At 36.6% G+C, this 22,405-nt stretch overlaps 3 protein-coding genes across 11 annotated transcripts; 1 reads left to right on the top strand and 2 right to left on the bottom strand.

Moving 5' to 3' along the window:
• Positions 1–3,428: 3,428 nt before the first annotated feature.
• LOC148917405 (putative cyclic nucleotide-gated ion channel 10) lies at positions 3,429–8,676 on the bottom strand. Its single transcript, XM_089052430.1, is given in 12 exon segments — positions 3,429–4,065; positions 4,147–4,605; positions 4,712–5,110; positions 5,318–5,740; positions 6,089–6,141; positions 6,144–6,360; positions 6,495–6,606; positions 6,721–7,007; positions 7,596–7,678; positions 7,681–7,798; positions 7,943–8,405; positions 8,645–8,676. Coding segments are annotated over 12 exon segments (3,045 nt in total). The 3' UTR covers positions 3,429–3,666.
• A 2,001-nt stretch (positions 8,677–10,677) lies between these two features.
• LOC103332438 (LisH/CRA/RING-U-box domains-containing protein) lies at positions 10,678–14,817 on the bottom strand. Its single transcript, XM_008235180.2, has 7 exons — positions 14,400–14,817; positions 13,859–14,053; positions 13,184–13,306; positions 12,334–12,519; positions 11,547–11,680; positions 11,110–11,296; positions 10,678–11,029 (listed from the first exon to the last, which is right to left on the bottom strand). The coding sequence occupies exons 1-7, from the start codon at positions 14,709–14,711 to the stop codon at positions 10,928–10,930; spliced, it is 1,239 nt and encodes a 412-aa protein (XP_008233402.2). The 5' UTR covers positions 14,712–14,817; the 3' UTR covers positions 10,678–10,927.
• A 1,313-nt stretch (positions 14,818–16,130) lies between these two features.
• On the top strand, positions 16,131–22,374 carry LOC103332437 (CAP-gly domain linker). Of its 9 annotated transcripts, none has more exons than XM_089052697.1 (7): positions 16,148–16,266; positions 17,593–17,679; positions 18,151–18,260; positions 18,375–18,807; positions 18,929–20,807; positions 20,963–21,169; positions 21,755–22,374. In XM_089052697.1, exons 4-7 carry the CDS (start codon positions 18,446–18,448, stop codon positions 22,070–22,072), a joined length of 2,766 nt encoding a protein of 921 aa, XP_088908823.1. In that variant the 5' UTR covers positions 16,148–16,266; positions 17,593–17,679; positions 18,151–18,260; positions 18,375–18,445; the 3' UTR covers positions 22,073–22,374. The 9 variants fall into 9 exon arrangements, with proteins under 9 accessions (XP_088908825.1, XP_088908823.1, XP_088908820.1 ...); XM_089052695.1 differs by lacking the exon at positions 16,148–16,266 and adding an exon at positions 16,287–16,419; XM_089052698.1 differs by lacking the exon at positions 16,148–16,266 and adding an exon at positions 16,335–16,574.
• Positions 22,375–22,405: the final 31 nt, after the last annotated feature.

The raw sequence follows: 22,405 nt of genomic DNA, 5'->3' as shown, positions 1-22,405 counted from the left end.
TCAACCTTAGTTATCAAAATTGCAACATCTTTCTCTCTCTTCAAGACTAATAAATTACTTTAGAAAAACAAAATATGTTAGACCGTCTTTTTTCTAAAGTCTTTATTCATAGATCATTCTTGCAAAAAAATGAGATAAATTGGAAACCGTTTAGACATCTTTTTTCTATTGCAAGAGCAAAAGCAATAAAAAAAACAAAGAGAACAAAACAGAGCAGGCAAAGGTTTGCTCTTGGTAATTTCAATGCATTCACAAAAGTGCATACCTGTGATTTTCAAGAAGATATTAGATAAATTCAATATATGTAAATGGATCTATGCGTGACTTTCAGGACTATTTGATGATTTCGGATCTACAAACAAGTTAGGTCACCTTTCAACAGTTTTTTTGGTTAAATGAACCTTTCAATATTTATTTGCACAACAATGTGATGTACGTGTAGAAAAGCTACTTGGATTTCTTTCAAATTAATTCAATATAAAAATTTAGAACACGTTCTGGTCAACAAATTGACTATAAAACTATGAAAGCTTATTTGCATATAGGGTTAATTTTAGTTTAGTACCTTGCAATTTTTGACCTTTCCGACTAAGAAAAAAAGAAAAGAGTTTTTGCTATTTCAGGGGAGGTGTCCTTGGTTATACATCTAGTGCAAGGTATGTAAATTAGAGATTAAAAAGTTTAGTTGCGGAATTAATGCAGGTAGATGAGAAAATAAATTTCCATGGATAAAGTCTTCACGGTTGGCCCTTCTTAATAATGACACCTTGTGGGTTGATTGCAAATTTTATTTGAACGATATCAATTGTTCTTACTGTTATTGTGCCCCACATTTCGAAGTAGACTGTAGTGTGTGGTAAATATTAACACTTGCAGCACTCAATAATTCCTAACTCAAATGATTTTTTGTTAGGATAATGTTTGAAGGAATAGCTAAAAAATAGACATTTCAATCATGGGAAAACAATGTGTATGAGTCCTATAAGTGTATTCCTCAAATAAACGTACTTAAAATATTTCTCAATTAAAACTCTCTATATATTATACTAACGCAAAACTCTCTATAATGTGAGACCCCAGAAAATTTCGAAAATAATTGTTAAGCTTACTACAAAAATTGCACAGTCCAATTTGTCTGGGTTTCGATTCCCTAAACCTCCGGAGAGGCTACACAGACCCTCTCTTCCTTTACCTCAGCGGTCGGTTTCTCATCAATAAAGTTTATATAATGTTTTATTCATTTTTCCGCATTTATTAACAATTCTGATCCAACTCGTTTTAATTAAATAAAAGACATAGTCCAATAACTATGAGTTTGGATATGCATTACATGACTTATTACAAGGTTGTCAAGGGAAACCCAAAGAAAAACTAGCTAGAATAACTCAACACCTCATGTGTAGCATGCAAATTGCTATTCGGCGCTTACGATTGCATTTGACAATTCAAACGATCGACTTCATCTTGAAAATAATTTTACAAAATAATTTTAGAAATTTGTTTAGCTCCATTTACACATGCAATTTACTATGTATGTATGTATATATAGTCAACATAAAAAACAGAAAGGAATCACTATTTGATTTAAGGATCAATATTATGTTGTGATTAGGGGAAAACCTCTCAGTAATGGGATCTAAACACAATTGCCGTTTGAAGATCTCTACATGATTGCATAGACCTTGAAATGATTTGCATTTTATAGAGTCAACGAGTACCGCGGCCAACTTGTAAGGCTATCTTTTCAGGTAAACAAAATACAGCAACTTGGTTCAACTTATCAAGCTAGCAAATGTATCATTCTTGCTTTCATTGAAACATGAAGCTGAACCCTAAGCCCCCTACTTCTCCGCACTTGCTTATCGTACTATTCGAGTAGGTTTTGGTCAAGAACTTGATAATAAACTGTAAAATGTAATTTTGCATATGTACATGTTCAAGATCCCAATGGTAATGCCAGGTTGAGGAATTACCATAATTTTCACAGGGTAAGTTCTTACACCGGAATTTGTGCCAGATCCAGCAGTAAGTTTTATGTACAGTAAGCACGACATTCTAACAGTTACAAAGCCCGGTACGAATTGATAATGAACTTGAATAATTGAACAGGCCACATTATGTAGATTTAATTTATGATATATATGCCTTCACCAGATCTGTGTAATTGCAGACCAAACCTGTCCTTGGACTTGGACAAGTAATTTTACCGTCATTCTTCCTGGTCATTTCTTCAAGAGCCTGCCAAATCAAAAAATAAGTTCAGAATATTTCCAAACGGAATAGCCAAGATTGTCTAATACTAGTAAAATGCATGCGAACCTTAGAGCTGTAGACATAGGCATTGGGCAGTGTTCAGAGTATATTGAAAAACTAGGAGACTTAGCATGAGCTTATAAGAAGACGGGCTACTTCCGCTAGGTAAGGAAAAACAGCACATCGGAATACAATTAGCAGCTGCAATGCATACACTCACGTGCTAAAGGTGAATGTGAGAAGTGTCCAAATGCCAATAAAGGGAGCAACATTGTTTGGTTTGACAGAGGAAAAAAACAGAGGACAAACAGAGGAAAAAAAAACATAGGACAAACAGAGGGGGGAAAGGTTGCTATTGGTATAGAACTTTGGTAATTGATATATGAGAATGAGACTATTTGAATGGCATCCCAAGTGTGCCAACTTAACCGTTTGGATCAAATTGGACTAAATTAACGGTCAAGAGAATGAGACTATTCGAATTATATATATCTAATTGGTTAGTTTGAGTCGGTGCCTTGTGAGATCATATAAGTGTGCTAAATTACTCTTACTGCTGTAATGTTTTGAATGTTTGATGATACTATGAGTCCAGATTTGATTTTTCTATGTTGATATTTCCATTAATTAATGTGGGGCTAAGAAAACATTGATAGGCATCCTAGGAACACCAAAGCAAAGAAGACAAAAAGAAAATAATTAAGATTTCAAACGTAATTTGCAGGTTGCTAATTGACTAAGACCTTAAACACGACAGTTGGAAGGGAAAACATTAATCTATAATAAATTTCAAATTAAAACAATAATCTATAATAAACTTCCCCTCAAGATAAAAAAAAAATAAATCAAAGCAAAGCAAGTCAAATTAGTAACTCATCCTGCTACCCCGCATTAAAAAAAAACTCATCCTGCTACCGAATGAGAGGCAATTGGCAGCAAGACTTGTGCCCGCAGCAACCCATATGAATTATAAACGCATATGAAAGACCAAGAAATCATATAATATAATTGACTAACACCTTAAAAATAATAAATCAAGTGTAAACACCCATATAGTTATGTATATATTTGTCAGGAGCCCAGCAGTATTTTTTTTTTTTTAATAAAAAAATTCTAGACTCGGATAAGAAATGTTAAGTTATAGCACCAACAGTAGATCTGGACTTCCAAGAGTCTTTTTATAATAAATTCGTCCTCTCAAACCAAAGTTTTAGTTAATTACCAATAGTCAACTTAGCAACTTTTCCAAACAAGCGGATGATCAGATGCATACTACAATCACAAAAAGCACAAAAGATTTCAAACATAATTTGCTAATTAATTGACTAAAAATGACAGCGAATTCAAGAAAAAGTAATTAATAAAATTTGATTAAGAGTTCATAATTGCAATTGCATTTGGCAATTAATTCAATCAGACTTGCAGACTTCGGTTTCTTGGAAGAAAGGTTTTGCTACGAATTCGACAAGGCTGAACCCTAGCCAAGTCGTTGGCCATAAGAACCAGAACTTTAACTTCACCGATTGCCCGAAAACTTAAAGCAGAGATGGGCAACTCCTTAGGAAAGGCGGTATCTTTAGATCGCACCCAATAATCTATAAGGTCATCTCCACTGTGATTTGAACGTTCTGCTTCATTGCGGTGTTCTGTCCAGTACTCGTTTGTCACTGCCACAACTCCCCTCACGATGAAGAACATCTTTTCCACTGACTCATTCAATCTAATAATGTACTGATCTTGATACTTTTCTACCCTAAGATGCTCACTTATTTCTTTCAACACTTGCTCATCCATATGCTTAAGCCTTTCCACCTAGATTAATTAGATACCATATTATTTGTTTAAACAAAAGAAGAGAGAATTAAGTATATACACACACATATAGGAACTTACTTTCTTTAGCATAGTCAACAGATCCCCAGTCAAAGGCTCCGACGGCAAGTATGGAGGGAGGGTGATCTGAGTCTCCCTTGTGAACAACTTGGACTTGAAATCTGAGACTACACTCTTCAAGTCGTCGGCTGTGAGAGCAAGGATTTTAACAGGACGGGGGCCGCGTACAGCAGAACCAGTTGCCAAAGGTAGTTCGGCAGGAAAGGAGCTGTGTGATGCCCAAGTTGTAACCCAATGTACAAGTTCTTCTCCATAGAAACCTCCCATTTCACGGGTTTCTGACCCTTCGATGGTGCTATCGCTTTTGATGGATACAACTCCCTGCACCACGAAGAACATCATTTCAAGTGGTTCGTTCTCTCGAATAATATAGGCGTTGGCAGTACAGTAGGCCTTGGGCTTAAGAAGCTTGGAGATTGCTTCCAACACTTGTTTGTCCATTTCTTGAAATATTTTCACCTAGAGTTAGATAGATATGATACTGTTAATTAAGAAAAATATAAAAAGCAAATCTAAAAATATTGTACATTAAGTTTTAAATATTTATTTCATGGGAGCAACTTACTTTCTTTAACCTAGTCAACCGAACAAAAGTAAAAAGATCTGAGGGCGAGGCGATCTTGCTGAAATGCGACTTAAAGTTAGAGGCAAAATTCTTCAAGGCTTCTGCCTTTAGATAGAGAATTTCAGCATCGTTTGAGACTACTGTAGCTGTACAGGTGGACAAGGGTAGCATCTCAGGAAAAGACTCATCCAGTACCCACTCAACAAGTTCTTCTCCAAAAAAAGGTGCACGACCCTTCTCATTATTTTTTATCATCACCTCTCCCCTCGTGACGAAGAACATCATACTAAGCGGTCGGTTCTCTTGAATGATATTGAAATCGCGTCCATGGCAAACCGATAGAAGATGCTCAGCCATTGCTTTCAATACTTGTTTATCCATAGCTCGAAGCTTTGGCACCTAGGGTAGATCCATTAATTTAACAATCTTAAAGAGAAAATTATATAATCAAATAAGTAATATTATTGTATAGATATGTCGCAAGCAGCTTGTTGCTTAAGTGGTTAACATACTCACGAGGTTCTAGGTTGGATTTCCCCCTCCCTCTATACATATCACTTGTACAAAAAAAATGTATAGATATGTGTTTCTGAGATAGGAACTTACTTGTTGTAGCATAGCCACCTTGTCACAAGTCAAAAGCTCCCACTCAGAATCCGTTAGATGACTCATTTCCAACTTGTTGAAATGTGACCTGAATTTAGAGCCTATACTAGCCATGTCGCTGGCCAAGAGAACAAGGGCCTCAACCTTATAACTAGCTGAAACAGACTCGGTTGCTATGGGTCTTGCCCCGGACGTCCATGATGGCCAAACTAGAAGTTTCTCTCCATAAAAATCTCCTGCGCATCGCTCCAACTTACGAGAACAATCTGTCTTTTCAATGATTACACGTCCGTCGACGATGAAAAGCATCATTTCAAGTGGTTCACCCTCTCTAATAATGATTTCATTTTTATACCTCTTGGGCTTAAGATGCTTAGAGATTTCTCTCAAAACTTGTTCGTCCATGTTTTGAAGTAGTGGTACCTACGTTTAGATACAATATTTAAGAAATGGAACCAGCAATTAAAAATCTAATAAGTACATAACCAATCATTGTGGAAGGGTTTGTGTTACATATATGAGAGCTCCTCCAATCATTAACGTAAAGAGCATTTCTAGTAATCATATATTTGTGGTGAAAAAATGAATGGTTAATTTTAGTTTGGTACCATGCAGTTGTACTCTTAAGGCATGTTAATCCTTGCACTTTCAATTTTAACAATCATGTACCTCAGAATTGTCATTTTGTTGCAATGTGACTCCGCCATTAGAATTATTGTTTGAGAATCCGTTAAGTGATGATGTGGCCAGACTTGCATGAGGCCTACGTACCTTCCTCAGCCTACTCAAGGGCGTGCAACTTTCTATGTAGTTTTGAAGTTTTGGGGAAGAATAGAGAGGATTTCCTTTTTTACATCAATATCGGAGTTTTCTTCAAGTTCTTGTCGTACCTTTGACATGACCTTCGGCTTTGTACTCAGGGGGATGCCATTTTCAAATAACCATTTTTCTACATCTGGGCCTACTTTTTCTGTCAACTTCTGTTCAATTTTCATCTTGCGTCTGTGCGACTCTAATCTTTCTGTATCTAACAGCACATAGGTCTACTTCACAACAAGAAGGTTCAGTTCATTAATTCTAATTTATTTATTTTATACAAAGATGCGTAAAATAGAAGCATCAGGAGATTTAATAAGCTTAAAGAAAGCAATTTTATATAAAGATTCACCGCACCAACCTGCAAATTCCCAATGAGATATACGAATAGTAGCAAGCCGATTACAGATATAAAAGTCACAAACAGGATTTCCCATGTATTGGTACTTGGCTGGAGATTTGAAGCAAGAGAACTGAAAAAATGAAATGGATCACAACACATTATAAAAAAAAATAATCGTATTTTTAGTTACATTTGTAATTATAATTCATCCTGCAAGATCAAAGGGTGTCATATGTATACAAACCTCAAATTCCGCAGGCCCCAACTAAAACTATTAAAAAACTTCAGGGGATAGTTTGTTGACCACAATATACCCGACTGAAGGACATTTAGATATATACCAAAATCAAATAGAGCTGTATTTGATGGATTAATAGAGCATAAATCATTTAGAACCGTAATATTTCTCAACGTATGATGATCATTACAGTCAAAAGAAGTAGGGTCGCATCCATTTTCATATCGACATGCATGTTGCCAGCAACTTGTCATTCGTTGAATAGCAAAAAAGTACCAAAAAGCCCCAAGTACCTAAAGAAACCAACAAGATAGTTAGATTGAACTTTTAAGAAAATTTTCAACAACACTAATAAGTTCTCATAAAAAGAAATTTTCATATGTTATTAAATGATTAATGTCGTCAAATTTTGGAGGATTTGCCTCCCGATATTAGTTCACAGAAGGATTTGCCTCCCAAGATTAGTTCTCACAGAAGTTAAATTATAAGGAACGTCATTGTATTTGCAAGTATAATTCAATATGAAGTATGCACCTCCTATTGTTGTTGTTGTCATGATTGTCATATTGCATGGTTGCACCATGTTTGTGTGTGTGTATATACATGTTTTTTTATTCACATGAGGTTGAGTACTATGAACCTAAACTTTTATCAAGAAATAAGATATCAAATAATGTTAGTCCAACATATGTGAGTTAGGCCAGTTGACCAAGACATTGAGTACACCCTCTTCAAGTTTGAATATTCATCCCCTTAAATTAGATTAATTTAGAATAATTAGACTATCGCTCATATCAAATTAAAAAACAATGTTTGTTCGACATTAATTTAAAGTAGATTAACTTTTCAAAATTAAAATTATGATGAAATTGAAAACTTACATGACTAGCAAGGATGTACAAAAAAAAATTGAGTACACCTTTAACCCATAATGCAATCTGTCCTTTGAAAGGTTTTTTAGATTTTTGCATGATAAGTAGATGCGAAGAACTCGTGGTACATATTGCACCATAACAAGAAAGTTCATGAGCTTCCTGAAAGATCTTGAGGCCCTCATTTTTGAAAAGAAAATGAGAATTACTACCTGGGCCAGGCACATTGCAATGTTAATATCAACTGTTAACATATCGTGAGACAAAATATTGAATTAATTTAGATATTTGCCTGTCCTGTATCACATTTCATATATTGGGGTGCAATATATCAAAGCGAAGGCTTTTGTTCGTACCTGTGGAAGAGGAAGAATAGCCAAAATGTCAACTATGATGGACGACTCCCATATCTCTTTATTTGTACTTGGTTTTGGAACTTCGTTGCTTACTTCAGGTAATAACTCACGAAAGCTTTTGATGAGTGATGCTATTAACTTGGAGGAGCAACTTTCGGGAAGAAATCGCTTGATCAAAGGTGAACAATTTTCAAATCTACAAACTTGAAAAATAATATTGGCTATATAGAATAGATCTGTGACCGATCGTAAGATGAGAGCTGTAATCTTTAAGTTGTTGTCCAACTTCAGACACTTGATATGGTCGTTGAGGATAGGAATGTAGAGGAACAATGGATCCAATAAAACGGCAAACACACATGATGTTATAAATATGAAATTCCACTTTAGACATGATTTTTGTAAATCTTCAGGCTGGGCAGGATTTTCCGTTATCGTGTTTGAATTCGGACCATCCGCTAAACTGCTGGGTAAGAGAGAGAGTTTGATAATGTAAGAACTTTCTTTGTAAGCATGTGAAATATTTGCATACTTCCGGATAGGAGAATAACTATAACTATATATATATATTATTAAATATTTGGCAGTCGTTAAATTGCAACACAGCCGTATATGATATGCAGGTCCTATTGTTTGATAGAACATTTATTTAAGAAAGGAAAAATGAAAGTGGTGCATATACTTTAAGTTGTGGAAACTAACCTTGCAACGTTCTCTTCACCGGTAGCCGCCATGCAGAACTCAAACTCCTTTTTTCTTTTTTTGTGTTTGTTTTGCAGAAGCTGAATCTTGCTAGCTAGAAGTCTGGAGTTTGCAAATGATGGAGCAAATCCCTTTCGAAACCAAATTGGAGATCTCAAATTTTCTACAACTGAAATCAAGTTATAATAACAATGGTAGATATATGTAGATCCGCATTAATCCACAATTAATAGAATTGACTTCAAATAAATACTTATAATCACGCACTAGTTCACATTTATCAAGTTAAAATAAAATAATATTTCATTCTGCTAACTTGTTTGAATTCATAAATCGCGGTATTAGTTGTCATAAATTAAAAATAAAAACATTTTCCATACTGTGCTTGGCAAGAAAAAAAAAAATCAAGTCTACATATCTTTTTTTTGGTTGTGAGAATGTGAACATAAACAATCGGCAATGAGAGTAGCTCAACTCCTTATAAGCTCTTACTAGGTTTCTTAACTTTCCAATATGGGAATTTTTACCTTCACATTGGTTGAGGTGCCAAGTCTTTTTTTCTTAATAGTTTACTTCTTTCTCACAAACTAAAAGCAAATTTTGTTCATAACGTAGTTAATTCATGAGCAACTTCATTGTAAACAATAATTGTGGTTAGGTGACCAAGAAATCAAAGATTAATCTTCTGGTTGATGAAATTAATCTAAATAATAATACTAAACCTCAGGTGTAACATGCAAATTGTTATTTAATTAAAACTTCATAGTTGTTAATAGCGTTTTGACGATCCAGATTCCAGACAATCCAAACAAACTTCTAGACTCTGATTTTAAAAACAATTTTACCACATTCTGGGAGATTGGTTTTAGCTCCATTTACACATGCCAATTAAATACATATGGATTTGGTTTACGGACCATTATTTTGTTGTTTGATTAGGGGAAAATCCCTCGCTAATCGGGGTTTGAATATCTCAACATGATTGCATGACCTTGAAAGCGAGAAATTATAGAATGATACGGTACTACCACGTTAGCGTATAGTACTTCCACTCAAATATGAACATGTGTCCATTTTATAAAAGAAATTAATTATCATTTCACAGCTGGACTTTTTAGTTTAATTCTTAACTTTTGAAATAAAATTAGAAAATTAAAAATTAAAAAGAGAATTTCCTAACAGCCAACTATCTCCTAACCCAACAACCCTAATCCCAACTACCTGCTATGACGGCCACCCCTTCTCCTTCCACTATCTTCACCCCTCATACTAATTGTAGACGGGGTTTTAGAGGAAGGAGGATTAAATTGGTATTGATGATGATGAAATGGAGTAGTCTTGATAATTAAAAATTGGTTCGTTGTTGAGGGTCTAGATCTGGATCTGAAAACATTCCAAGGTGGCAATGGGTTGAAGCTAGTGGTGGTGGAATTAACATTGTGTAGAGTGTCATGAGCGAATTCAGAAAAATAATAATATAGGGGAATTAAGGAAGATGATGATATTATTGGGTTTGGATGTTGATGGTTTTCATGAGGAGCGGCGATGGCAGTGGTGAACAGAAAGAGAGAAGGGAGGAAGAGGAAGAGAGAAGGGTGGCTGCGGCTGCCATGGTTTTTCTTCGTTTAAGTTTTCCTTTTTCTAATTTTATTTCAAAACTGAAGAATTAATAAAGTAAAAAGTCCAGCTGTGAAACAATAATTAATTTCTTTTATAAAATGGACACATGGTCATATTTGAATGGGAGTACTATACGCTGACGTGGTACTACCGTATCATTCTATAATTTCTCCTTGAAATGACTTGCATTTTATAGGTCAACGAGTACCCCCCAAACTTACAAAATAATACTAACAAAATATACAGCAACTTGGCTCATTTTCATATACTGCTGCTATATCAAATTAGCAAATGCATCATTCTTGCTTTCATTGAAACTTGAAACTGAACCCTAAGCCCCATACTATACCACACTCGCATATTGTACACGTCGAAGAAAGCTAATAAATCCAATAAAAGCAACGTAGAATAGCTTTTGGTCAAGAACTTGATAATAAACTGTAAAATGTAATTTTGCATATATACATGTTCAAGTTCCCAATGGTAATGCCAGGTTGAGCAATGAACATAATTTTCCCAGGGCAAGTTCTTACACCGGAATTTGTGCCAAATCCAGCAGTAAGAGATTTATGTACAGTACGCACAGGACATTCTAACAGTTACAAAGCCCAGTACGAATTGATAATAAACTTGAATAATTGAACAGGCTTATGTAGATTTAATTTATGATATATATGCCTTCACCAGATCTGTGTAATTGCAGACCAAACCTGTCCTTGGACAAGTAATCTTTCCGTCATTCTTCCTGGCCATTTCTTCAAGAGCCTGCCAAAACATAAAATAAGTAAAGAATATTCCAGACTAAATAGCCAAGATCGTCCAATACTAGTAAAATGCATACGAACCTTTGAGCTGTAGACATAGCCATTGGGCAAGACTTGTGGTGGGTTCTCTGTGTCCATTAGTTCCTTAGTTATGTAGCAAACAAGCTTCGAGTGATGCTGCTTAGAATAAGGTAATGGCTGGGCTAGTTTCCGGAAACCCTCCTGTGATAGTGGATCCTCCTTGGTGCAATCATCGTCGTAACAGTATCTGATTCAGGTCAAGGCTAAACAACATATCTGAATACAATTAGCATCTATAATGCATGCACTCGCGTGCTAAAGGTGAATGAGAAGTACCCAAATGCCAATCAAGGGAGATACAGCATTGGTTTGTCAACCACCGTTATGACCACATGATGACTGAAAATTATAACTTACAACCCCTAAGTTAGCAAAAAATGGGAGATAATACTACATTTTCATAACGTAACGGATAAATAACTACTGTTAATGGATACGGGGTTTTCAGAGCAGACAGGCCTGCTTGCAGATAAATATTCAGCAAAGGCTCAAGAGTCATGCCATATAACTTGCAAAATTCCTGTTTGAATTGGTCAACCAGGTAGTCCCATTGCTTTGGCTCAAATAACACCTGGAAAGCATAAGCAACCAAAGCAAAATTGAAATAACATACCAGAGATTAACCTGTAATATACAGTTCCCAAGATGAAATAAAACCACTAAAGCAAAAAATCTCACCAAAATGTATAGTTCAAAATATATATCCCCCAAGGAGATGGCAGAAATATTGAGTTAACTATTCTTGAAAACCTAGGCCTGTATATCAATTGTTACACAAGAACTCAAGTGACATCTTAGGATTCCTTGTAGGTATGCTGAAGGCTGGATAACCAGCGGACACATAAAAATTAATGTGTGAGAAACGTATCCCAAAAGGTACTTATTACTATCACAAAAAGACGATACAGACAGACATATGCTGGCTTGTGGCTTGTGGATTGTGGCTTGTGGTCAGCAAAACATCTCTCCTATATGGTAAGTTCAACTAAACATGGGTACCATACAGCATATTTCTACTCTAGTGAACAATTTAGTCCAGTTGATTCCCACAAAAGAATGGGGGAAAACAGAGAGACCATGGTCTCAAAAGCCTTTTTTTGTTTATTGTTTACTTTATTTCCCTTAAATGTCTGTATGCCTGGTCCAACAGAATTGAATAGCACAGTTAACTTTAGTTCAGATAAGTAGAAACTGATAATGCTGGCAACGCATGAAAGTAGTCACCTTGTATGTAGCACATTCAGTAGTACTCTTATAAGCTACTGTTACAAAGACCCGCTGCAATTCTTTCATATGAGTAGTTCCCCATGGTGCAAGGTATTTCTGAGCATATGTGATAGCTCGCAAGTTATTTTCAGCTCGAACCAACTCTATAAACTCTTGAAGTCGCAGCTGAAACTCGAATTTACTCTGCCATCAAAGCAATCAGCATTAGACATGCTAATACCAATTTTTCTATGCAGTGCAGTAATAACTGCAATTCAATTGGTATAACAGTCAACAGGAACATTTTCCCAGCTATCTAATTTGAGGTAAGAAGCATTTCAAGGTACCAACTCAAATAAATGAATTTCAAGAACATTGTATCAGAAATTGACATTACGAGATTAAGTATGCCATTGCATCTAGCTTAAATACACAGCATTCATCATTCAGAATGGGGAGACTCTTAGTTTGCTTGCACCAGAAACCCAATATTGCAATTAACTATCCAATCATTGCACATTTAACTTCACAAGCAGTTATCAGAAATTTAGCAGAATCAACATACATTTGGAAATTGGAAGCAATGCAGTTACCACTATGGGGGATCTTTCACATACATATAGCAGCAAAATGACTAAGAATCTATGAAAGAAAAGTCATTTTCCTATTACTTTCATCTCCTCGTATGTAGTCCAAGAACAAATAAGATGAAACGATCATCATCTTAAGCTTATGTAAAGAATATTCCTATGCTACTTTTTTTCAAAAACAAGCAACAGAACAGATGATTTTACAGATATTAGCAAACTCATCCAACCCACCATTTAATAGCAAGCTTCCCTCCCCTCCCATTCCTGCAAGTACATACCTTGGATTTCTTCAACCTTGACTTGTTCTCGGCACACCAGGCTAGGGCAGGACCTACCTCCTTATTCTGAAGAGCTTCTATTACCTTTTTTGCTTCTTGGAATACATCAATATCAACAAGATCCTGACACATAAGAAACTAATCAAGTTCCCAGCATTTATAATCTGAAAATATGGGAGAATTCTGCAATCTGCTCAAGCAATAAGAGAGAAGGCATTCTAACATGCCAGTGAACCTTGGCAGATATTCTGAGGAGAGGAAGCCATTATCAAATCAATAAGCTGCTTTTCTTCACTTGAATAAACTTTGTGAACTATTAAACCATTGGGCCAACCTATAATTTCACTCTTTTTCTTTCTTTCAGAAAACATTCTCGGCCAAGCTATAATTTAGCTGAATACTTCCTTCATTGAATTCAATAAAATAATTTATGTCCATGGTTAGAAAAAGTGAAGATGAATCGCCCTCTTCAAAGTCTAAAGTAGTGCACATTACTGGATGATGAACATGATGATAACAGAAATATGATAACATTGTCACCCTTTCCAAGTTCTTTGATCCCAACACATTTAAACTACAATAATTCATGATATTCAAACCTTCAATGAATTCATAATTAATGTTGACAGAGCAATATGTAATTTCGCCTAATCTGGGACAGGAAATAAAAAATACCTGAATATTTCTGCTTTCCGCCAGTTTTGCTGCAGTGTCATAATAAGACATCCGCAACATGTAGTCCACTAGGATCCGATTCAAGCGTGTGTTATTCCAATCAGACAAACTCTCCACATCTGCCGATTCTAAATGGTCAAGCCGAGCCCGGCACCTCTGCGCCTGCAAGTGCTCTGTCCTACTCCCTTCCTCCAACTAAACCACAAGAAGACATATCAATCAGTTGCCAAATTCAATTACTCGATATTAAATATAAAGTAATGAACAAACAGAAATATCCAATCTGGATAAGCTAAACGTCAATTCAGATCGAGGAATTTCAATGGTTCAGTACTCAAGCTCCCTCATTGCCAAGCTAAGCAAGTTAGCATATTTCAAATTAACCTCAGTTTGGTTTCCGAGAAAAACCTGAGGAAAGCAACAGAAAACTGGATTCTAAATTCTCGAATTCATCGAATTCCAATTGTTTCCGCCCTCCTACTCCCTCACCAACCAAACAGGGAAACAAGAAAAGCTAAGGTATGGTTTAGAAATGCAATACCTTTCGTTTGAGCCCTTGCAACCTGGAGACAAGAGAACTAAGATGATTAACGGCGTCGTCAGAAGACATGTCGTCGCGGTCGGCGGCTTCGGAGACGCCGTTAATAACGGCGGACATCTCCCTCTCGACAACGCGGTGGTTGGCTCGGATCGTCTTCTTGTAGTGCTCGAAGGGGACTCTGAGGAACTGATGCTCGAGCTTCAGGGACTCCGACAGGTGGCTCAGCTTCGATGACGGAGCGGCCGCGGCGGTCGGGCCTGGGCTTGGGCCCGGTGACGTGGCAGAGCCGTTGGGAAGCGAATCCATCTCCATCGAGAAAGTAGAAGAAGGATTGATGGGAGATTTGAGTGTGGGGAGTTGAGAAATTAGAGAGAGAGGAAAGAGTGAGGACAAAGGCAGATGAGGGAAGAGAAGAGAAAGTTGATTGCAGTGAAACTAGAAGTGGGAGACATAAAACGACCGCGTTGCGATTTCGTGGGCTTTTCTATAACGGTCTCAACTTCTTATCTTTTTTCGTGAGGAAATATTTCATTAATATAGGCCCAATTCAAGCGAGGATACTCCTAGCCCAAAAAGCAAAACCCAAAGATGAAGGTTATTCATATCCCTCCAGTGCATTTTCTCAAAGGTCATCATAATAGTGTTTATATTAAAGTTAATACGAAAAAATATAAAAATGTGTATATGCATATAACTAGTCGCATAACATAATATTAGGTGAGAGAAAAATCCAACACTAAACATCAAGTCTATGAGTAAATGTTTTTCACCACTTGAACGACAACAAGCTCGTTTTACAATATTTCACTCTCTATCTATATGTGCAATGCATCCGCCTTGTTATCGATCATTAGAAAAACATGTTCTAATGTGAAAATGCTAAAATGACCTATAATGATGTGCATCATGACCTATAATAAATGAAGGTACACGCTGATAAGCTTTCGGATGGATAATCTTTGAATCTCAGTTTTATGTATTGAGTTCCTACGGCCCTTTTACTTTATCTTTCTTTTTCTTTTCTTTTTTTGTTTAAAAAGAAAAAAGGAAAATTTTGTTAATGGCAGGCTTTGATTTGGGTTTCCACTTTAGTCTAAGAATGGCTTGAGTTTGAAGTTATACATTCAATTCATGGAAATTAGAGGCCTTAACATTCAATACAATAATACTGTTTGGTGTCACCATGCAATATATATTTATACAGACAATCTTGAGGGACAAGAGTTGCCAACTTTTGCCTGCTGTGTGACTGTTTGAAAAAGTGTAAAACTGCAATGATATTTGTCCTCCTGCAACATTATCATTCATCTTATTTCAAGGAGAAAACTATCAACTATGTTCACAAAATTTAAACGATTAATACAAAACAAAATGACGTCACTTTAGTAGAAATTTTGCTCGAAACATTACCTTATCAGACAATCTAACGTGTTATATTACCGTATAATATAATTCTAACGTGTAAACTTTTGTGAATTCTTTAACGGGTCAATAGACCAGCCAAAGCAAAGTCACCTACTTGGCAACGTGGCAAAGCATAATTGCACAGATTTTCGATCTCACTTGTACCTGATTTCACCTGATTCGCGCGCTATCAGACACCGCTCCTCCCCCGCTTTTTCCGCAGACGACAATATTTTAAAAGTTTCGCTTTCGGACTAATTTGCCCTCCAATCTTATAACCAAAAAATCATTCTATTGGTTGAAGGGCATTTACAAATCATTTGACGCACTCTCCCTCTCCCTCTCTTTTATTTGTTCACTCAACATCATTGAGAGCGCCCAATTTTGTCTGCCACAGTCGCAGAACCAAAACTCGCCGTTTGGAGCTTAACGGTCGAAACGCCGGCCTCTAACGCCGTTTTGAGTAAGACTCTCTCTCTCTCTCTCCTCTGGCTCTTTTAAAAATCCGTTTCCCATAGAGTTCGGGTTCCTGAGTTGGAAGCCATTTTATTTTATTTTGAATTTTGAATTTCCTGAGCCAATGCGTATCCTAAAACGGACCAGCATGTTTTAGCAAGTAAGTAACTCCAAAGATATTCAGAATTAAATTCTCTAGATTTTTCACGTTTTGAATTTTCGTTTTTGAGTCGTTGTTGGATTGGATTATTTGCTCCGCTGCTGGCTTCTCTCTGTGGACTGAATTTTTTTGACCTTTTGGGAAGAAAAAGCAGAGTAAGGAATTTCTGAGTCTTTCTTATTTTTTCCTTTTATTTTCTTTTTGCTGTTTGGTTGCCGAGAAAGTTGGGGAAATTGAGAGGGAATTTCATTTGGTGAGAGTTCATTTTATCTGGTGTTCAATTTTTTAGTAAAAGAAAAGTTTTCGAGACATGGCTGATGCTTTTCTTTATTTCTTGATCATGAAATCACTGGAAGTGTGTGAGTAATTCGTCTGTTTGTATCATTATTTTCTTCCATTTTCTTAGTGGCCAAACAGGAATTAAGTTGCTTGTTTAGAGAAAATTCTCGAACTGAAGAAGTAATCGTGTAGATTGGACTTAGATAATTGCTAATTGTGTCGTTTCTTCTATCAGATTTTAGCTTTAGGTTGCAGAAATTGTATGCAGTCATATATTGTTACTTTTCTTTCCTTCATTTTATCAGTAACCAAACGGAATCGTATGGAGTCTATTGTTTCTTTTTCATATTGGATATCTGGATCTGGTTTCTTTGGGATATGAGATCATGACGAAATGCGTCGATTTTTGTGGAATTGCGAAAAGTATTTGATGATTTGATACTTTTGGCGTTTTTTTAACTATAGGCTTGAAATTACCTCCTTGGGTGGGAAGATTAGGGTTCTTAGGGTTTAAGGGTAATGAAAGTGACGAGGCTATGGCGGTCCTTTCACGCCAGTTTGGCTGAGCTAATAAGCCCAGAGTGGGATTGAATCAGACCTGCTGACACATATGCTGTGGTCATGTATTTCGTGATTTTCAACGACAGAGGAACATTACTGAAATATATATTGCACCTTCTGCTCACGTGACCTCCTCTTTTAAAATGCTATTTATGTTTATCTATATTTAATTCTTCTTGTGTTCCATTTTTTATTATATGCACGGAGCTAGTTGCTGGAAATAATGGTAGGAGTAGGATGTTGATGCACAAGACTAAGATTCTACATAGAGAAATTCTTAGATTAAAGCTTTCCTCATTATTTATCTACCTTTCATCTTTCTTTTGGCTGCAGGCTGTGGTTTAGCAATTTCATCTGTTGGTGTATTGTTATTTCAAACTGCGTAGTTACTTCTTAAGAATCTTGTCTAGGAGAAGAAGGGTATGCATGGCTTCCATAAATACTGAATTCTAATGCATTTGTTCAATCTCTCTCTCTCTCTCTCTCTCTCTCTCTCTCTCTCTCTCTCTCTCTCTCTATATATATATATATATATATATGTTTAAATGATTAGGACTTGCCCCTGAGTTTTGGCTTCTTAGAAAATGTAGGATGCACCTTCGCCCCCGCCCCTTAAACATAGTTCTTTTCAAGGAGTCATTATTTGGGTCACTGATTTTTCTTGGTTTTAGCATCTGGGATTCTAATTTCTAACGTTCTTTTTGTACTTCTATTATTATTGGAAAAATAGAAAATGCAAGTATTAGTAATCATCAACTATGGTTTCTCCATATAAATTTTCCGGTGTTAGATACTAATGATTTTAACCTTTGGGATTCTGACATATTCTTTTTTTAAATGCTTGTGCAAATAAAATAACTAATATCTTTCACTTTCTATGCCTTAATCCAGGTGCTTTCTTGTACTTAATTCAGCCAATGTTATTGCTTTCCAGTTCATATTTCTGTCATGATTATTATGCCCATGGCTGCTTGATTTCTTAGTTTGTTTTCTTCTATGAGGTGGACACTGCTGAACCGATAATCTTTGCAATGATTCATTTGCTTTTCTCCTATCCCTACTCCCCAACAGTATTAATGGTAATCATATGTTTTTTTGTTCCTAAATTATTTCAGGTTCAGAGAGACCCCATCTGGTACAGAGATTTAATGTGCTGCAGTTGGCATTTTCTGCTGAAGATTCAAACATGAAGAAGCTCTTCTTTTTCAGATCTTCTGCTTCTAGTAATGGAAACAACAATGTTTCTCCATCAACTGATAAGCAGATATACTGGGAGAACCCATCAGAAGATGGCAATCAAGTTGGTGACATGGCCGAGAATAGCTTCCGAAGCCCTAAGGGATTTTTTTCTAAATCTCGAAAGCAAGTAACTGATATCCAGAACTCTAGTAAAAGTCCAGGTCTTAGAAGGAGCCGGTCATTATCATCAGCAGCCTTTCTTGGAAATGAGCCAGCACAAAACAATTTTTCTTCTTCAAGATATCAAAGTAGATCTCCATGCAGTCCTGCAAGTAGCGTTCCTCATCAACAATGTGGCCAATCATCTTGGTGAGGCTTTTGCATCAACTTATGTCTTGTTGACTAAGCGCAAGTACAATATTTTGCAGTCTTGTTTAATAAAAAAAATTCTTCTCGAGGCTAATTTTGTTGGGCTTGTGATGCATACCAGTTGCAGGACTCTTACTCCGGAGAGGCATGAGGCTAAACCTTTTGAAGTTCTAGCTGTTCAAAATACACATGGACTAGAGAGGCCATGTTCTGCTGGCTCCTCTAGAATTCACCATGATTCGTCTGGGAGCTCCTCCACTTGCTCTAGTAATATCTCATCCAAAGTCTTGGACCGTTACATTGATGGAGAGCAGGAGGAAAGGGGCAGACAGAAAAACAATTCTTCCTCTAGAAACTTATGTGGGAATGGAAATGGTGGTGGATTCCGTCCTCCGCGAGCTCAGTTTACAGCACCCAATTCACCCAGGGCTCATTCATTTAGAGAGGCTAAAAGTTCTCGTTTTCGTTTGTCATCCAGAGACTGGGCGGAAAATGGATTTGGGCATGAATCTCCCCGGAGACTTGCAAAGAATGTTGTTGAGAGGCTCTCACAGTCTCATGTTATTCAACCAACACATGAAAAGGAGTTTGACCATGATATGCCAGTCACCATTGAGGATATATATGGAAGATCAGATCTGGTTGCCCAGAAAAATTATCATGGGGATGACTACTCAAGCTTGCAGAAACTTATCTATGGAGAAAATTGTGACGGTTTAAACACCGATGAGACTCAAGAAGACATGGATGTGGAATTGGAAAGAAGATTGAAGGAAGCTGAGGAGAATGTCATGCTTCTTTCAGAAGAACTTGAACAGGAAAGCTTTCTTAGAGATAGTGGGTACAATGTTCAGCAGACAGTTAGAAACCTTACTGATCAGAGGATAAACTTGGCACTTGAGGTTTCAAACCTCCTACAGTTGCGCATTGCTGAGAGGGCTTCTGCCAAGAAAGAACTCAGACTAGCAAAGGGAGAACTGGAGTCACGAACCAAAAAACTAGAGAAGGAGAAGAATGAGTTGCAGTCAGCATTGGAAAGGGAACTAGACAGAAGGTCAACTGACTGGTCACTTAAGCTTGAGAAATATCAGTTGGAAGAGCAGAGGCTTCGTGAGCGGGTTAGAGAGCTTGCAGAGCAAAATGTCTCACTTCAAAGAGAAGTTTCTTCCTTTAATGCGAGAGAAACTGAGAGTAAAAGTGTGATAACAAATTCAGAGCAACAGCTTAAGGGCCTCACAACAAGGCTGGGGGAAACGAGAGAGGAGAATCAAGATTTAAAAAATAATCTCTCAGACTTACAGGAGAAGTATAAAGCAGCGGAGGAAGATTGTGTTTGCATCCATAAAAGTTTTGAAGAGAAGGATAAGGAGTGCAAGGATTTGCGGAAGTCCATTACAAGATTATTAAGAACCTGCAAAGAACAAGAGAAGACAATTGATGGCTTGCATGAAGGTTTTGGTGAGGAATTTAGGAAGAACCAATCATTGGAGAGGGTTGATAAGCATATTTCTAAATTGCAGATGGAGCAGATAAGATTGACAGGAGTAGAGCTGGCCTTGAGAAGGGAGTTGGAATCTCATAGGCTTGAAGTTGATTCTCTTAGGCATGAGAATATACACTTGTTAGACCGGTTGAGAGGCAGTGGGAAAGAAAATGGTGCTTTGACCTTTAAGCTAGATAAGGAGATGTGGACACGGATCTGCTGCTTGCAAAATCAAGGGCTATCAATCCTAAACGAGAGCTCCCAGTTATGTTCAAATTTACTGGAATTTGCCAAAGGGAAAGCAGGCCAACTTCCAGAAGCTAAGAGTGGTTTAGATGGGCAGTTTTTTGTTGAATCTGAAATGAAAGTTCAGGGCTTAAAGCGTGGAACTGAAAGTTTAGCAAGAAGTTTGCACACCATGTCTGCTTTGCTGCATGAAAAATCCAGTCTGGCCTCTTCAAAATATCCGTCTAAGTGCATTAATGCTGATGGGTCTCCAAATGATCAAAATCCAGAGGTTAGTTGCTTGCTGCTGACTATGTTCTGTGGTTATTCTTAGTGAAAAGACACTAAATATGAATTTTTCAGTTATTAATTTTGAATGAGTTCTTTGTTTGTATTCTACACACACACAGTTATTGATGCTTGGTTTTATCACTCTTACTTATCTAGGACGATATGAGATATGAGCTTAAAGCAGAAATTTTACTAACAAGCCTACTAAGAGAAAAGTTGTATTCTAAAGAGCTGGAAGTTGAGCAGTTGCAAGCTGAACTTGCAGCAGCTGTAAGAGGAAATGATATTCTCAGATGTGAAGTTCAAAATGCAATGGACAACCTTTCCTGTGTCACCCACAAGTTGAAGGACCTTGAACTGCAGGTAACCCTTAATATCACGTACGATATAAATTTTAATGTTAGAGATCATAATATGTATGAATCTGGTGCTTTGTTTGTTTATATGACGTATGTGATTATGTGCTTTAAGAGATACAAATAACAATTTTCATATATTTACTTCACATGATGTTTTAACCCAATGAGTTACTAGTTGAGGGCTTTAGAAGGACAAATGAAGACATAAAAGACTGTTATGAGAAAATACATGATCACAATTGCATGGAATATGCTGTATAATGTTGCATATGTGTACTATCTATGTGGTCTGTTTCCATTACAGTCGCAGTTTTTTTTCCATTATATTGATGTCAATTTTTTTTTGGGTTTTCGATTGATTTATGTATACTTCTTGAAGTTGCGTAATAATGCCTCTAATTTATGTTACTTGAGGATTAGCCACACATTTCAGAATTTGATTGTTTTTTTCAGGCCCCAATAACAAGTTTTAACGACAATGAAGAAATTTATTTATGAAGTTATACCAGTTGTGCCTAGTATTTGCCTTCTATAGGTTAATTATTTTATTTTTATTTTTTCTTCTTCTTCTTCTTCCATAATAATGCAGATGCTTAAGAAGGATGAGAACATAAGCCAGCTTCAAAGTGACCTTCAGGCATCTACAAAAGAATTAACAGTTACGAGGGGGATACTGCCAAAAATTTCAGAGGAGAGAGATATGATGTGGGAGGAGGTGAAGAAATACAACGAGAAGAACATGTTACTGAACTCAGAGGTTAATATGTTGAAGAAGAAGATTGAAACCCTCGATGAAGACATACTTCTAAAGGAAGGTCAGATCACAATCCTCAGAGATACCATAGGGAACAAGCCTTTCGACCTTCTATCCAGTCCCGATTCTATGCGAGGTTTTTTGCTTCAATAACTGTCAAAGAGCAGGCCTTTCTCATAGGGTGAATACATTGTTCATAGTCCTATACTCCCCAAGTTCTAATAGGTTTTTTTTTTTCTTCCCCATTTGTATACTTTTCCCGCTTTTTCCTTTTATCTTGATAGAGCAAGACGTGAGAAACATATCATGATTTGACTGTAATCTACCAGTCCTTATAGCTGTTCATAGTTGGTTTGCCCTTGTTGGCATGATCAAGATATTCTCTGTCTCTTGACAAGAAGGTTAATGAATCTGTTCGTTTTCACTCCAGAGATTTCCTGGATCTATTTTTCTTATTTCTGGTTTCTGGTATGATTGAAGTTGCTG

This window comes from Prunus mume, linkage group LG5 (assembly GCF_029339155.1).
Source record: "Prunus mume cultivar Tortuosa linkage group LG5, ASM2933915v1, whole genome shotgun sequence".
Taxonomy (NCBI): domain Eukaryota; kingdom Viridiplantae; phylum Streptophyta; class Magnoliopsida; order Rosales; family Rosaceae; genus Prunus; species Prunus mume.
Note: the sequence above shows the minus strand (reverse complement) of the source record. Positions and strands in the feature narration are given on the sequence as shown.